The 16,464-nt window shown below is 37.9% G+C and overlaps 1 protein-coding gene across 1 annotated transcript; it reads left to right on the top strand.

The window, feature by feature from the left end:
* Positions 1–338: 338 nt before the first annotated feature.
* LOC131314826 (uncharacterized) lies at positions 339–12,954 on the top strand. The gene is made up of 14 exons (XM_058343690.1): positions 339–504; positions 2,213–2,311; positions 2,755–2,882; positions 3,037–3,190; positions 3,297–3,406; positions 3,715–3,798; positions 3,890–3,938; positions 4,028–4,119; positions 6,778–6,916; positions 7,563–7,642; positions 7,716–9,226; positions 10,819–10,929; positions 11,034–11,788; positions 12,675–12,954. The coding sequence occupies exons 2-13, from the start codon at positions 2,219–2,221 to the stop codon at positions 11,603–11,605; spliced, it is 3,123 nt and encodes a 1,040-aa protein (XP_058199673.1). The 5' UTR covers positions 339–504; positions 2,213–2,218; the 3' UTR covers positions 11,606–11,788; positions 12,675–12,954.
* Positions 12,955–16,464: the final 3,510 nt, after the last annotated feature.

Below are 16,464 nucleotides of genomic sequence, written 5' to 3'. Positions count from 1 at the left end.
ATAAATTAATTTTGAGTAGCTTCGATATTGTAAAAATTAGTAAGTCGAACAAAATGCGTAGTAGTTTATTCGAGCCTAATTTCAAATCTAATGATCTCCAAGAAAAAATATTCAAAATACTTATTTATTTGACGAGTAGAACTGTCTCCCCGTCCGAGTAAAACTCTCAGCAGTTTTCATAGAACATAGAATATTCAAAATAATTTTATTTGTGCAATAAAAGAAATAAGAAATACTCCGTATTATAGTATATGTATTCAGCCGGAAATGTATGTAGAGGCGTATTTTCGTAGTACCGGAGAAATTCCAAGGGCAATTTACGGAATTCGCACAAAATTTGAGCAATTGATGGCGACGCATAAGAAAACAACAGCATAAAATAGCCATCCCAAGCCACAAACTCGCTCCTCTCTCTCTCTCTCTCTCTCTCTGCAAAGGCTTTGTGGTTCTCTCTCTCTATCCTCTCCGATTCATCTCCTCGATTCACCAGCCACCGCCGCCACTGTAAGTCTTCCGGCCTCCGGTCTCTCTAGATCCTTCTCCCAAATCTCAATCAGCCGGGTCAATCAAGATCCCTAATTTCATCTCTGCTCGATTTCACTCGGATTTTTTTTTTCTCTCCCTTTCGATCGATTTCGATTTGTGTGAAGGTTTTTACTCTACGTGCCCGATGTGAAATTGATTTATTCTTGTTTGATTGTGGAGTTGAAATTTTCAAGTGGTCTGATTTGTTAGTTACTTCCACGGACCACCCCCCCCCCCCCCCCCCCCCCCCCCCCTTTTTGTTATTGATGATGACTGTGCATGTGTCGGATTGTGTCTGTTGTCAATCTATTTAGCTGAGCAAAGTCTCGAATTTCGGGAGTCTTGTGGTTTTGAGTGATTAATTTGAGATTTCCAGACACACACAGTGAGTTTCAGCTGGCAGTTAGTTGCCTTTTGCGGTTTCGTGTGCCCTTTTTAATCGTTTTGGGCATTGTTATCCTTGGTGTAAGGTGAAAAAGTAACACGGCCTCAACTAAGAATGTAGGAGATTTTAACTTGCGAATAGGGGATTTGGGGTTTACGTAAGCTGGCCCGGACACTTTAGTTATTGAAAAAAAGAAAAGGGGATTGGTTCCTGTTGTTCCCAGTGGGCAGCAGGTTATTCTGCAACGTGGAACGGTGGGGTTTCATAGGAGAAACATTTTCCCCAAACCCCATTACCTATGTTACATGGATCCTTCCTTTTGGCCCAATTACCCTTGTCGATGAGTGTGACACCCGTATCCATTTTGGACACTCGGATCCTCTAATTGTTATGTTATTTACAGAAAAACAATATCAAATTAGCTAGAAAAATGATATTTCGAGTATTTCACATGGACATAAAATAGCAAAAACTTATTTTTCTTAACCCCTTCTTGTTTAAATACATTTCTAATTATAATTTAGGGTACATATTCTAAAAAAAATTGTATACTACAAACAAGTGTTCAGGACGCGTCCTTGTTGTACCCATACCCAATTTGAGGACACATATCCTAGTAGCCTAACATTTAAGTTTGGGAAGGTCCGACGATTGGACTTGCACCCGCACCCGCACCCGATACTACCTGAATCCATGTAACATAGCCCATTCTTTATCTTTTTTTTGCCCCCGAATCTACAAGTAGGAATGGCCATGTGGTTGGGGTTATTAGTTGCCAGACCCACCTCGCTTCTATTAGGGGATGGGAGCATAGATTGTATGGGTTAGAGTATGGACGTGTTAGGGTTAGGGGTCCCACTGCAAATGGTTACACTTCCAATGGTAATCTTGGTTGTTTTCTGGTAAATGTTCACTAGTCCTCCACAGGGAGGTATATGGAAATTCTGTGTCTAGCTTCTATATAAGCCCATTGTTATTTCTGCGTTATTGGGCTTTCATGTTAGATTTACCAGTGTTTGACCTTTGCTATGTGGCTAGGGTGGTGAGTTTAGTAATCATTCAACTAATTAAAAAATAATTATTGGTATTTGGAAAACCCACAGAGAACAAGTTTAATTTTACTATCCCACCCCACTTTTTTCTGGGAGTGGGATGGGTTTGGGGTGATCAGTGATGTAAGTTAATTAAACATGAGATGCTTCCATTTCTTACTTTCCAACATGGCTATCCATGGTTGAAATCAATGCACATGGAATGTCTTTCGTATTGTCTTATCATTTATTAGTTGTATTATTTTTGAAGGCAATCATGAGTGACCAGGGGGAAAAGACTTGTCCACTTTGCGCGGAAGAGATGGACTTGACTGATCAGCAACTGAAGCCTTGCAAATGTGGTTACGAGGTTTGTGGCCCTTTCTTTTCTCACCTTCTTTGAATAGGTCATGGCATACTGCAAGTAATGCATAATGTAGTATTCCCTTACGATTTGTTTCTCCACGAGAAACTGCCTAGAGATATCATAAAATCAGCACTCTGGGGAGTTGTGTACAAATAAAAATTCATATATCTCAAGGTCACAAATCACCTTTAGGGTACATGACAGACTGTCGTAAAACGAACAGAATTCTGGCAATTTAACCTCGTTTTTGCATTACAATATTTACAAGTTGGTTCTACTAAATCCGAATTCCAAAGTTACAAGTTTTGCAGACAAAAGATTGTACAGTACCTATCTACGGGTATAAGTGAAAGATTCTTCAGCGAGGCTATTTTGGAGGACAATGGGGATAGTTTATGGTATCTTGTCCTGGCTATATTATTGAAACCATATTTGCATTTTTGCAGATCTGTATTTGGTGCTGGCATCAGATAATGGACATGGCTGAGAAGAATGAGACAGAAGGGCGGTGTCCAGCATGCCGCGCCCCCTATAACAAGGAAAAGATTGTTGGAACAGCTGCAAAATGTGAAAGGTAACATGGGGACATATTTGCCAACTTCTAACTCTTTCCTGAAATACTCATTTAATATCGATGGTACTATTATCGTTGTCATTGTTATTGTTACTTATTCAAAAAGAAAAACATTGTCGTTATTATTGTCATGGTCATCATGATCACTTGGCAGGTTGGTAGCTGAGATGAACATGGACAGGAAAACGAAGTTGCAAAAGCCAAGAAGCAAGACATCTGATGGAAGAAAGCAACTCAGTAATGTTCGAGTAATTCGACGAAATCTGGCGTACATTGTGGGCCTACCTCTTAATCTTGCTGATGAAGATGTGCGTTCTGGTCTTCCTCTTGTCCTCTTCTCTCACCTTTTCTCCTTCCTCATAATTGAGGCACAGAGACCTGTACGCTAACTGTTCTGTATTATGTTATAAGCAGCTTCTCCAGCGCCGAGAGTATTTTAGTCAGTATGGAAAGGTGCTGAAGGTGTCTATATCTCGTACAGCAGCTGGTACTATTCAACAGTTTGCAAACAATACTTGTAGTGTGTAAGTTTCAATCCCTTTAGAAGAGACTTTTTGAGTTAATTACTTACAAATGTTACTCTCAAATAGCGGTTGCTCAGCTCAAGTTACTGCTTATTCACTAGTTAATTTGCACAAGTGAAAATAGGATGGTTCATTACTACTTGATATACGCGTAACGTGCTTTAGTCAAAACCTGAGGGTGAGTTTCAGTCATCTGTGTTGTTTCTCCAGTAGTTGTTCTGAGATCATGTTATTGATCCCATTTTGCTTTTATATTTCCATTTTATTACATAATAAATCTTCTGTTCAAAATGCTATATTTGTTCCAGATATATTACTTACTCAAAAGAGGAGGAAGCAGTTCGTTGTATTCAGTCAGTACATGGTTTTGTCTTGGATGGTAGATCTTTGAGGTTGGCACATGTTTCAATCAAGACAATCAATCCAAGATTTAGCTTTTATTCTGTATTTCCCTTATTTGCATGTTTGAATTCCATGTTACAGGGCATGTTTCGGAACCACAAAGTACTGTCATGCATGGTTGAGAAATTTGGTATGGTATTGGAAATTGTTCAATCGATGTGCCATTTGGTGAAACTTCATTTAAGGTTTTAATTAAGGATGGAGCTTTTGTTGATGCAGCCTTGCAGCAATCCCGATTGCCTCTATTTGCATGAGATTGGTTCACAAGAGGATAGTTTCACTAAAGATGAAATAGTATCCGAATACACAAGGTATCTTCATAGTCAGACTCCTCCAATTAGCTTGTTTATTACTCTCTCCGTTCGGATTTAATTGTCCCTAGTTCTATTCTAACTGGCTAAAAAACGGATTATATCTTTGAATCCGTAATGAATTTCATATCGAATATAGATCTTGTTTGATAGATCTCGATTAGTTCTATAATACAATGTTTTCGAAATCACATAAAATATTATAAATTGGAAGATATAATCGATTGAAAAATGACACGAACTCCAAAAAAGGACTATTAAATCCGGACGGAGGGAGTATTTCATTAATTTGGTTAAAATACAGCCCTTTGGCCCTCAGTCCATTTTATTGGCTCATGCATGGATGTTTGAGCAACACTTAGAGTAGTATTGATGAACCTATCTGAGAAGAATTATGGATCATTGTTAAAAACTTGGGTAGATAATAAATATTATTTCTTCCCCCTCTCTTGTGGTGTAAACCCTAGGAAAGTCAATTGCCCTTTGACTTCAATGTTATCTGCTCAGAATTAATGAATTTACTGACTGTATGATGGATAGATACAATGATATTACCCAAGAAGGGATAGCAATTCCTGTCCTTTTAATTTGTATTTTGCGTTATTGCGCAAGGTGTTGCGGATGCTAAAACCATTGCTATACTGATGCAGTTTTTCTCAAAGTTATTCGAGCCTATTTTAACTTGTCAAAACAATTTAGCCTTTTAAGCACCATATTCAGACACTGGTTGCAATTGATAATGTTTGGTTATACTGAAGAAGAATATGAATCTGAGTCATGCATGTCAATGGACTGGGTTCCGATCTGAATAGGATCCAGTAATCTGCATTTGTAGTTTCTGACATGATAGCCTTGATTACCATCAGCATCTCTGTACTTCCATTTCTTCTCAAGTTCTGCCACTCTGTTCCATAGGTTTCATTTGTATTCCTAACCGCAGTTCGCTCTTCCCCGTCATCATTCTCTAGCTCATTCGGTTTACTTTCCCCGTGCAAATAATCTTCATTTGTGTGTACAAGCATGCAGTTACAGTTCAAATCATGGTTTTGAATACCGTACCGGACATGGTACTGGTTTTGCAACTGGTATGGTACGTACGGTTTCAGATTTCCCGTCAAATACAAGTTTACTTGTTAAAAATCATATATATATAATATTCTTTTACATACTGTATTACTATACACTAGTGTAGTTTTTAATTTTTATTTAAAAAAAAAAAAAAACTACTACTAGTCTTTATTTCTTTTGGTTGGTGTACATGTATTCTTTCAAAAAGTATTGTTGCAGTATGCACATCGTGTAATAATAACATTTCCTCTTTCAAGGTGTTTGCTGTCTTTGTGTAAATACTTTTTCTCTTCCCAATGCTCTTCCTATCACCAAAGCGCTTTTTCATCTCAGACAAAAAACTCCTGCTTTCCTCTCTCTCTCTCTCTCTCAACCAGTTATGGCAAACACAGGTACCGTATAACTCCTCTCTCTTTCTCCCCTTCTCTCTCTCTGGTGGCGATCTGGACAGAACAGTACTGGACGATTTCACCGGTACCTCCATCTCGCCCGGTATCGGCCGAATTTTCCGGTACTCGCCGGTAAGGACTGATATTCGAGCCGAGATGGCACTAGACATGCAAAGTACTGGTTTTATACAAATCCGGTACATACCGGCCGGTACGAATCGAGATTAACAATTTAAACTATCTGTGCATGACATCCACTGTTTGCTAATCTTTTCCTGTCAAGGTTTGGAAAAAAAACGAACATGTCAATTTTTCTTGCGTTGATAACTTTCCTGGTATTCAAAACCATCACTTATCCAAGAGGGGAAAATATTGCTGTAAATCCCTCTGTTCGGACCAAATAGCCATCCCTCATTTACCTTGTTTCTTTTGAGGATTGCAGATACTTCTATACAAGCTAGAAAATTTCCAGTGATGATTCTGATGAATAAAATGTCCATTTCATGTAATTGTGATGAAATTAGACAGATTGTTGGTACAGTTGCAAGATTGTAGTAATTTTGATTTTTGTGTCTGAATTGAGTGTGAATGTTTTTTGAGCTACTTTGAAGGCTGGAAACTGTTATTTGGAGAATGCTTCAAATTAAAATGATATGCATGGATTTGATGCATAAAAGGATTGGGCCATCTTATTTGTCTTCCCTCCACCGTATTTTACTTATCAGTTTTGCCTGAGGCAGTTTGGCTTGGCTTAACTCAATTTGAAAAGTTGACTGGACCACCAGTTGAAATTTGAAGGAATTCTTACAAGTTTATTCTTTAAGGTTTGTTTGGTTAAATTTTTAATATTATTGGAAGAATTAGGTGTTTTGAGACTTGAACCTTGGTATTTCTTGGCTTTTAAGTTCCTGATATCTTGCAAATATTGCCGAAATTGTCAGTTGCTTTAATCTTTCAACCTAGGAATGATTGAAGGAGCTATGGACTTTGCTGCAAATTAAGTCGTGTTTTTGAAGAAGTTTAAGCATTTTTTCCTGACTCATCCTGCTTTAAGTTCCCTTATACTTTGATTAAACTGAAATGTAATGGTTGCATGTTCTCTTGCATACCGAGAAAGTAAGAATGCTTTGTTTTGCCTTTCTATTGATTTTTGTTTTGGCAGTTTATTGGATAGCTATTAACTTGCATAGTTATTTTAAAGGGGTAGAGTTCAACAAATTACTGGTGCTACAAATAACATGCAGCGGAGATCAGGGGATGTGTTACCACCACCAGCGGAGGAATACCACATTAACAGCTCTGCTACCTCCGGAAAATCTCTCAGTAAAAGTGCTTCAAATGTAAGACCTTTAGTTTTCACCTTCTCTTTTTTAGTGTTTGTTTTGTTCTTCACATGGGAAATTATTAAGTTATCTACACTACTTAAAAATTGTTCTCCTTGGCTTTTTTGGGAGATTTTTGAGTTTTGTCTTTATTCAAAAAATTTCCGTGTTCGTTAGTCTTGTGCCAAACTTTTATGGACTATTGGTTCATCTCGCCAAGACGAATCAGGAAAGTAAAACATTATGAGTTTTACCCAAATATTTTGGAAATATCCAAGATAATTCCCGATTCTTCTTGTCGGGACGAATCAATAATCCATCAAAGTTTGGCGCAAAACTAATATACGCAATTTTTTATAATAAGGACGAAACGCTCAAAAAGCCAAGGAGAACAACACCAAGAGTGAATGATTTCAGTGTACCTTTGGCTGAGCTCTGTTTCATTACATGGAGCCAGAGGAGATTAGCTTTTTGCGTATTTTATTTTTAGTATGCTAGTTATTGAGTGGATTCTCAGGATTCCCAACTACAAATATGGAAAATGGTGATTCATGGTCACTGTCACTTTATTTTGAGGTTGTCTACAGACAATGTGCCGTGAATGGCTGTTGTGGAGTAATTTGCGATCCTTGTTGATAAGTTTGTCTTTCCATGTGACTGGCAGAATCCAGCCAGCAGTATCTGTGATTCTCCGCCAAACAGTAGTTCTGGTCGATCTGTTGCTCTTCCAGGAGCAACCTTCTGGTATGCAACTAACTGAGTAAACCATCCTTATTATACTAAGATTCACATACTTATAGTTTGACTTTTATTCTAGGGGAATGCGTGCCTCTACTAACCAGCCACCATCTGGAACTTTACCGTGTTCAAATGGACCTTCATACCAGAAACATGAAAACTCTAATGGGTCAATTGCCTTTTCGACGGCAGCTGGAGGAACAATACAGGTTCCTCCATCAAATGTTGATGTTGGAAAGAAGCATATTCCTAAAGAGGAATGCAGAACTGCTGCTTATGAGGGTCCTGCCACACCAGGAATTCCTGCTACCACAACTGTGGATGTTCTGTTGCAATCGCCACAGTTGGAGGACAAAGATAGATGCATTAGTGCAGCATCTAATAACACAAATTCTTTCGACCTTTCTGGGCAGTCTTTCGGTTTCAGTGCAGATAAAGACCTGAATATTTCTTTGAATGGGAATATTCAGAGTGCATGTTCTGATATGGTGTCATTGCGCATTGGTAGACGACTTGGGGATGAACATTCTGCTGATACTACGCCTAATAGTTCACTTTCTGAAACCACCTTGATTAAGTCACTTCAAAAAAATCAGGTGTTACAACAAAACCAGCACCTAAGAGGACCTTCAACGTCAATTGCACTTGGGAAAGCTTTGTTTTCTACTGATGATATTTTTGTTACAAGGGAACAATCAGATTTTAAACTAGATTCTCTTACGAGAGAACAGTCTGATTGGAGTTCAGATTCACAAACTCAAGTAGGAAAACGAGATTCGCAAGTTGAATCTCCTGAAGTGAAAGAGGATTTTCGATCTTTTGAAGATCAGGGGTGTGAGGATTCAGAAATTGTTACTAGCACAAGCTACTTGCCTAATCTGTCTAACTCCTTTCATGTTTCATGCCAGTCTAGTTTATATTCTTCTCAGCAGAATGAGCCATATGGCTCTGTTATGTTCAATAAAGATCCTCAAATTGTAGATAATAGAGTTGACAAGGGGTTGCTACTGCGTTCATCTGATGTTCCAAAAGTACGTAATGGATACTCTGAAGATATGATAAGTAAATACATTGGTTCAGATACGACAGTTGGACATTCTTTTTCACTTCCAAGTGAAGTGAAAAAGAAGGTTGTTGGGAGATTTGGAAGTGAAGCATCTGATGCTGACCATAATGTTGCTGCAGATATGGGGGAAAGCAGTATAATATCAAATATGTTGTCAATGGACTTTGATGCTTGGGATGAGTCATTGACTTCACCGCAGAATTTGGTTAAATTGTTGGGTGACAATAATAGGCGGGAGGCATCTATTAAATTATCAAGTTCCTGGAAAGTTCAAAACAACAGTCAGTCCAGGTTCTCTTTTGCGAGACAGGAGGAGTCTAAAAATGGAGTATCAGATATTGGACCATCTTTGAACAATAATGGGCGAGTGCCGAGGGACCGTGTTTTAGGACTTGAACTTCCAGAAAAAAGCAAGTTTAATACTGATAAGCTTGGTGATTTTAATGGTTTCTCTACTTTTAACAATGAGGAACCTGATAAATTCGCCGGCAGCTATTCTTATTTCTCTTCTAATAAGCTCTCAGGTGAGTTATCATTGCCTTCAGTAGATATTTCAGTAATTTTTGGTATGTTATGCTTACGGTGGCCACGAAACTACATATACTTCATTGATGTTCCTGTATCTACTATGTATGTATCTCTTGAATGCTCTTTTTAGGTTTTCTTTCCAGGTGTGGATTAGATAATTGTCATCAACTGATGATTTGCTCAGGATCAATAGTAGGTTTGTCTCATGTATAAGGGGTGGTTCTTTAGATTAAGTTTCACCCATTATCTCTGGGATGTTGCTTTTAGTTTACCCAGTTTTTCACCACTATCTTTTTCACAAGTATACTATTATTCTTTGGGAATTCTTCCATGGCTTTGTTGTTGGGATTTTTTTTCTTTTTTTTTTTTTGTTTCTGATATTTACATCAGACAAGCGGAGACTATGTTGCTACAGATTCTTCTTCCTCTTCTTCTGCCTGTGCTGCTGCTGCTGCTGCCTTCTTTTCCTTTCCTTTTGCGTATACGTGTTTACATATTTTCCTATATGTAGCTTTCTCCTGGATTGTGTGATGTGGCTTCTATGTTGTGGGAATTAACATACTGTCATACTCAGTATCCACAGTGTTCCTTCATGCAAGCTTTGGTGCTTAATCTGCCCCTTATATATATGTGTTTGTGTGTGTGGTTACAATTCATAGTAGTATGATTAACTTGACAATCCTTGTGGAAGTTTGAACTTTGAACTCACAGGGCAGGTAGTTTGTCATGACTAATCAGTTCCTGTGATCCTGTCTGATGCTGTAAAAACACAACATGCTGATTGGGGTTATGTTTGAGGATTTTATTAGTGCTATGAGTTGGTAAAAGATAGCTCTAAAGACGTTAATTGTGAACCATATTACATGCTTGAAAGAGGGCAAAATTAGGAATGATTTGAATATAATTACTGCTAGTCCGGTGGTCTGTTACTAATTTAGTCTTGAATGTCAGCTGAATGTTTGGAAGCATTTTAATTGCTGATGGTGACAATCGAGTGGAAGCACTCAGCAAAAGTACTTGAGAGTGTCTATTTGGGCTTTTTGTTAAGTTCTATCAGCATATCATCTTGGGAGCCTGGTGAAGAGCTGTTCTACTTTTAAGGCATTGTGGAGTGAAGTTTTGGTAAATTTGAGTGTAGTGTGTTTATTTTGATTTAGTTTGCTGCTTGGCATATTTCATGGCATTATATTGTCTTAAGATTTAGTAAGAGTTAGGTTATGTTTGGTATTTTAAATAGCTCAACATGAGCAGGAGGGGTTGATGGAGATTTTGGTAATTCAGAGCCAGTGAGATTTTCGTCTTTGACATTATATTATGTTTTTGTACTTCTGGACTTGGAAATCCGATGTGTCCAGTAAGTATGTTATCTCCTTATACACCTAGCCAGTTCCTTAGCTTATCTCCTTTCAGAGCTCTTCTCGGATGCGGGATTTATGTGCGACAATGTATAGATTACTCTAACTCACCCTCCACGTCTCTTGAATGTCTTTTTTATTGATTATTTTTGCTCATGCTTCTTTTTCTGTTGGTTTTGCGGTTTCTTTCTCTAACTTTACTGATCTCCGTCCTCTTCAATGTCATCTTGTAGTTTCGAGAGGTCCAGTTTCTGCACCTCCCGGATTTACAGGGCCCAACAGAGCACCACCTCCGGGCTTTTCTTCTCCTCAGAGAACAGAACCGACTTTTGATGCCATGTCTTGTTAGTTCTTTACTCTCATTACCTTATCTTTTTGTAAGTAGTTTTTTTTTTTTACTACGATTTTCTGAATTGTGGACATCCCTCTTTCTGCCCCCATTTTGCAGGGAACACTTTTGTTGATACTTCCTCATTGAGAAATCCATATGAGGCACCACCAACAGGAAACAGTGGTAGTGGGGGGGATATTGAATTTATGGATCCTGCAATTTTGGCAGTTGGCAAGGGGAGACTTCCTAGTGGGCTGAATAACGCTGCCACCTCGGACATGAGATCAAACTACTCTTCACAATTAAGTAGTTCCTTTGAAAATGGGGCTAGACTGCAGTTATTGATGCAAAGATCTATTTCTCCAATACAGAACCAGAGATTTACCAACTTTGAGGATGGTTTTGCTCCACATAGTGATGCTTACAGAATCCCTTCAAGGATTATGGAGCAACCACAGGCCAGCAGTCCCGCCCCTTTGTCGCATCTCAATCTCCAACAGTCCAGTGGTGCAATCATGTCAAATGGTCAGTGGGATGGTTGGAATGAAGTTCATAGCGGAAATGCTATGGGCATGGCAGAGCTTTTAAGAAATGAGAAGCTGGGATTTAACATGTATACGAGTTACGAGGACTCAAAGTTCCGGATGCCCAATTCAGGCGATATATACAATCGCACATACGGAATGTGACTTGTCATCAATATGTTTGTTTGCTTCAGCACGTATTGGCTTTACTGGAGAAACGGATTGATATGTGGACAATGGTGGCCTTGGTCGAGAAGGATGAAACTGACACTTGATTGGTTTGGCTTTGCGGATTGCAAAATGTCAGGGATCAAATCCTCGGAAACAAAAGTTGGCAGAAACCTGCAGGTATGGTTTTTTTTTTTTTTGAGCCTCAGGCATGGTTTTTCTTTTTCTTTTTTTGTTGTAAAGTGGTGAATGAATGTCTCAGTTTTAACGAAGGCATTTCAATCTGTTTACAGCATCTCCAATCCAACACTCTCAAATAGAGTATCAAAATAGTGTATTATATTCAAAATGTAACCTTTGAGGATGTTACTATTCATCTCTACTCCAACCACACACCTGTATTTTCATCTCTATTTCTTTCAAAACTCAACAATTTTTCATTTTCCTGTAAAATATAAATTTAGTGATTAAAAGTTATATGCATTTGAAGATTAAAATCTTCATCCTCTCAAATAGAGAATCATCCTCTCCATCCTCTAAATATAGAGGACCAAAACCTATCCTCTCAACAAGAGAAGAGATATAGTCATATAGAGGATGAGTTGGAGCTCTCCCATACTCTTCAATGGAGTTTTAGAGTAGGGGTTGGAGATGCACTTAGCATTTTGAGAATATGAATATGACGGCTGGAGATAGATTATGCCTTACTATTTCACCTTTCTCATTTAGTTGTTTATGTTCTCTTTCCTTCTAAGAACTGTATAACCTCTTGATGTCAACTTGTAATTACTCGAATAAAAGTTTTGCCATTAAAATAGGGAACTTAGAGATTTATAGTTACCATGATCTCTTATAGGAGTATGTGGTGCGATCGTTTGTAGCCTGTGGTATTTTTCTCTGGCCTGTTGACATGAATTTTCCTTCCTTTGGGGAGGGGGGTGACTATGAGTTGTTTCAGATCGTTCCGCCATCCTTTCATGCAAAGACCATTGTTTGTTGTATGATCTTATCGCATATTTTGCATCACATGTGATGTCTTTTTCTCATGGTTCATATTGTTTTGCAGAACTATGTAAGATCCAGCTTTGCTAATGCTACACATATGGTTTGTTGATGGCTGCCGAGTGTTATCATGCGGGCAGATTATCTTCCAGATGTTGAGTATTTTGCTCCCCAGGGAAAGATAATGATGAGGAATACAACAACTAACGATAGGGTAAATGAACATTGAATAGTTTTTGTGGTTGTTTTATCTTTCTGGGCAGTGGTTGAAGCCTGAGGGCTACACAAGAACTGAAATTAGTCATAAAGTTGTCAATACATATTAATGGTTCTATTGTTGTAGATATGAAGAATCAGAATAGAGCGCCTCTTTTTTTGTTTTTTTTTTTCACCCATTTTCTTTCTCAATTGGATTTTTTGGCACTGCACACAGTTCATTGGACTATAATTTCTTGTCATTTGGGTTAAAGTAGGACCTGTTTTAGACTTTTGTGGAGTCAACTCTTATTTATGTGTGGCGTACTGGCGTGGTCTCATATGCATGGTTGAAGGTGAAATATTCAATTGTCCACCACATTGGGTGGGCTCCCATGTAGCCATCCTTGAAGTAGCCTATGACCCAGTTTGTGAGCATCCCATTTTTGGAATCCACGGGCCAGGCCTAGCTTTACTGAATGTAATTTCATGTTGGAATTCTCCCTATTGCGTTTCTCTAAAGTTGTAGGTTAAACAGAAAAGCTACGTGCACAGCAGTTGCTAAGCAGCAGCTGTGCACAGACCCCGTTTTCTCCCGCCTCGGGTCGCGCAAAGATGATCGGAGCCGCTCATTTTGTTCAAAATATGTCGTTTAAGGTCTCTGTAAAAAATGAGCTTCGTTCGATATCGTTAGAGGTGTTAACAAAACACTCAAAATCACTTCAGAATTTAGGCCGGGAGAAAATGGGGTCTGTGCACAACTGCTGTGTAGCAGCTGCTGTGTAGCAGCTGCTGTGCACGTAGCACTGCTCTAGGTTAAAAGCTATTCACTTTTAGGTGAACATAAACAATACGGATACAGACAAGAGGTCTTGTCTGTCTGAACTGCGTGTACATATTCATTTCGAACCCATTTTGGATTTTACAAAGATGATCGGAGATGCATTTTGTTTAAAACATGCTATTAAAGACCTTTTGAAAGATGAGTTTAATCAGATGTCGACAGTGGCGTTTGCGAAACGTTCAACTTTGCTTTAGAATTTAAGCATGAATTCCGAAGCAAAATTGGATGTTTTTTTAACATCCATACTGACCTTCTATTGAGCTGATTTTTTATAAGGACTCTAAATAAAATGTTGTAAACAAAATGAGCAGTGCCGTTTATCCTTATGAGATCTGAAATGATTCCCAAATGGATCTGTATGTGAAGATATAGATGTACAAATGGGGATTACCTGTTTAATTGAGAGTCCTATTTTTTTTACAAATCAATGATAATATAAATGAAAATTTCAGCTAATTTTTGTCATGACAATCAATTTTTTAAGACAGATGAAAGTCAGTTCTGAAAACAACATTTCTCACCAGACTGATGTTATTTTATTATGGAAACAAATGAGAATATCTGACACTCTCTCTGTCCTATTTTCATTGTTCATTTTTGAGTTACGTGTCATTTTTTAATTGCTTATATCTTTTAATCTACAATGTTTTTTTATAATTTTAAAAACTTTGTATTATTGAACTAATCGAGACCTATCAAACAAGATCTATATTTTGCATATTTTTTGAGATCCATACTTAAAGATATAGTCTTTTTTTTTACAAATCAATGAAAATATAAATGAAAATTTCAGCTAATTTTTGTCATGACAATCAATTTTTTAAGACAGATGGAAGTCAGTTCTGAAAAATAACATTTCTCACAAGACTGATGTTATTTTATTATGGAAACAAATGAGAATATCTGATACTCTCTCTGTCCCATTTTCATTGTCCATTTTTTAATTACGTGTCATTTTTTAATTGCTTATATCTTTTAATCTACAATATTTTTTCATAATTTTAAAAACTTTGTATTATTGAACTAATCGAGATCTATCAAACAAGATCTATATTGCATATTTTTCGAGATCCATACTAAAAGATATAGGCAAAAGACATAAAAGAGAAACAAAATAATAGATAATAAAAATGGGGCGGAGGGAGTATTAGAATGAGGTAATAATTTCAATTATTGACCCGAATTAGCTCATACACTCCCATTTTTAATAAGAGATTCCTACCAGTCTCTTCTTACGTTGCCCTTTACAGGTAACATGAATGAATTGTCGGGTGGAACAGTTTGAATCATTAAAATAAATTCATAATGTTCTGACAAACGAGCTGATTAGTCCATCGCAGCACTGGGGAATAGCTGGATTCGAAATCATAGAACATCAAATGGTTACCAAATCTTATCCTTGCGGGGTTGGCCTGTGGTCTCCTTCAGAGTGAACATTATTGTTACCCTCTTTACCCTCAACAGCTACCTCATTTGATGGTTGGGGCCTGAAAAATGAGCCCCACCCCCCACTCACTCAGGACCAAAACAAAGTTGCAGACAGTGATACAGTAAGGGAAAGGATAAATTTCATTGATGCCTCCTGAGGTTTGCATTAATTACAGATACAGAAATAATTATAAATCTCCTGTGATTTTTTTTTCATTTCACCGACACCCAAACTGACAACTGTTCGACCAAAAACGTAATGGAATTAGCCGAATGTGGCTTACTTTGACAAGTTCACCTTTTTTCGATACAAAATAAGTAGTGTAAAGCTTTCCATTCCCATTCTTTTAGACTAAAAAGTAATAAATTTGTCTCTTGTGATAAAAATGGTTTTTTCGATGAGTCAAAAATAAATTTCACCCTTTTTTTAATCAAAACAACTCTTTCAAAAGGTAAAAAAAGATTTATTTTGATTCAAAAAAATAAGTGAGTTGATAATTTTTTTTAAATTTTTTTATAATTTTTTATTTCAAAAATGGCGACGGTATAGTGATAAGTCACTTTTGACTCATTTCATTACATGTTTGGACAGAAAATTCTCGATTTGGGGTGTCGTTGGAACGCACATAGAATTCACAGGGGGTTCAATATTGTTATCTCTCATGCGCGAGTTGGGTATTCCTCATTAGGGAAAACCTCGGGGTGCACCAATGAAATTCGTCCTGATAGAAAACAAAGTTGCAGACAAGTATGTGGAACACCAAACCCCCCCTCCTCGAATCTAAATGCTTTCCCACCAATTGGGTGTCTGATTCAGTACCATGTATTTAAGGTTTTTTAAAGATAGAAGGTATGAAAGATCCGAAATGAGGCCCCAGCAATAGCATCAAGTTGTAATGGTGGTTTCGTGACAAATGGGGTGGGGACTGGGGGGGTCCAGAGCGGTGGGACTACTACTTATGTAGCGTCATAAAAACACAGACAGAAGAGGGTAGGACCCGGTCATAAACAATCAAACAGAGCTTGGACCCACTACGAATTTACAAAAGCGATAGTGTGATAAATGTGATTTTCCTCCAATCAGTCATGAGAGAGAGAGAGAGAGAGAGAGAGAGAGAGAGAGAGAGAGTTTGTGTTATGGGAGGGAGAGCTAAAAGTGGCCAATGTTTGAGGTGGGATATAACTGCCCTGAAGGACAAAAGAACCAGTGAAACCTAAGTGCACCAAGAAAATGGGAACAGCATAAATGCGCCAACAAGGACTGTATTTACTATTTTGTTTCGCAATAGAAGGGAAAAATTTGGACAAGGGTCTGTCCAGTTTCCTCACTTTCCAGTCCCTGTCCAAGTTTTCTCACTTTCCAGTCCTGTCTAGTTTGGGCTTTGTG

Source organism: Rhododendron vialii, chromosome 13a, assembly GCF_030253575.1.
Source record: "Rhododendron vialii isolate Sample 1 chromosome 13a, ASM3025357v1".
Lineage (NCBI taxonomy): Eukaryota > Viridiplantae > Streptophyta > Magnoliopsida > Ericales > Ericaceae > Rhododendron > Rhododendron vialii.
Note: the sequence above shows the minus strand (reverse complement) of the source record. Positions and strands in the feature narration are given on the sequence as shown.

Bases quoted from the DNA above. Each gene is read 5' to 3' on its own strand.
- LOC131314826 (XM_058343690.1), top strand. From the start codon at position 2,219: ATGAGTGACCAGGGGGAAAAGACTTGTCCACTTTGCGCGGAAGAGATG. The intron at 3,191-3,296 runs GTGCGTTCTGGT...TGTTATAAGCAG, and splicing joins TTAATCTTGCTGATGAAGAT to CTTCTCCAGCGCCGAGAGTA. The intron at 4,120-6,777 runs GTATCTTCATAG...GTTATTTTAAAG, and splicing joins ATAGTATCCGAATACACAAG to GGGTAGAGTTCAACAAATTA.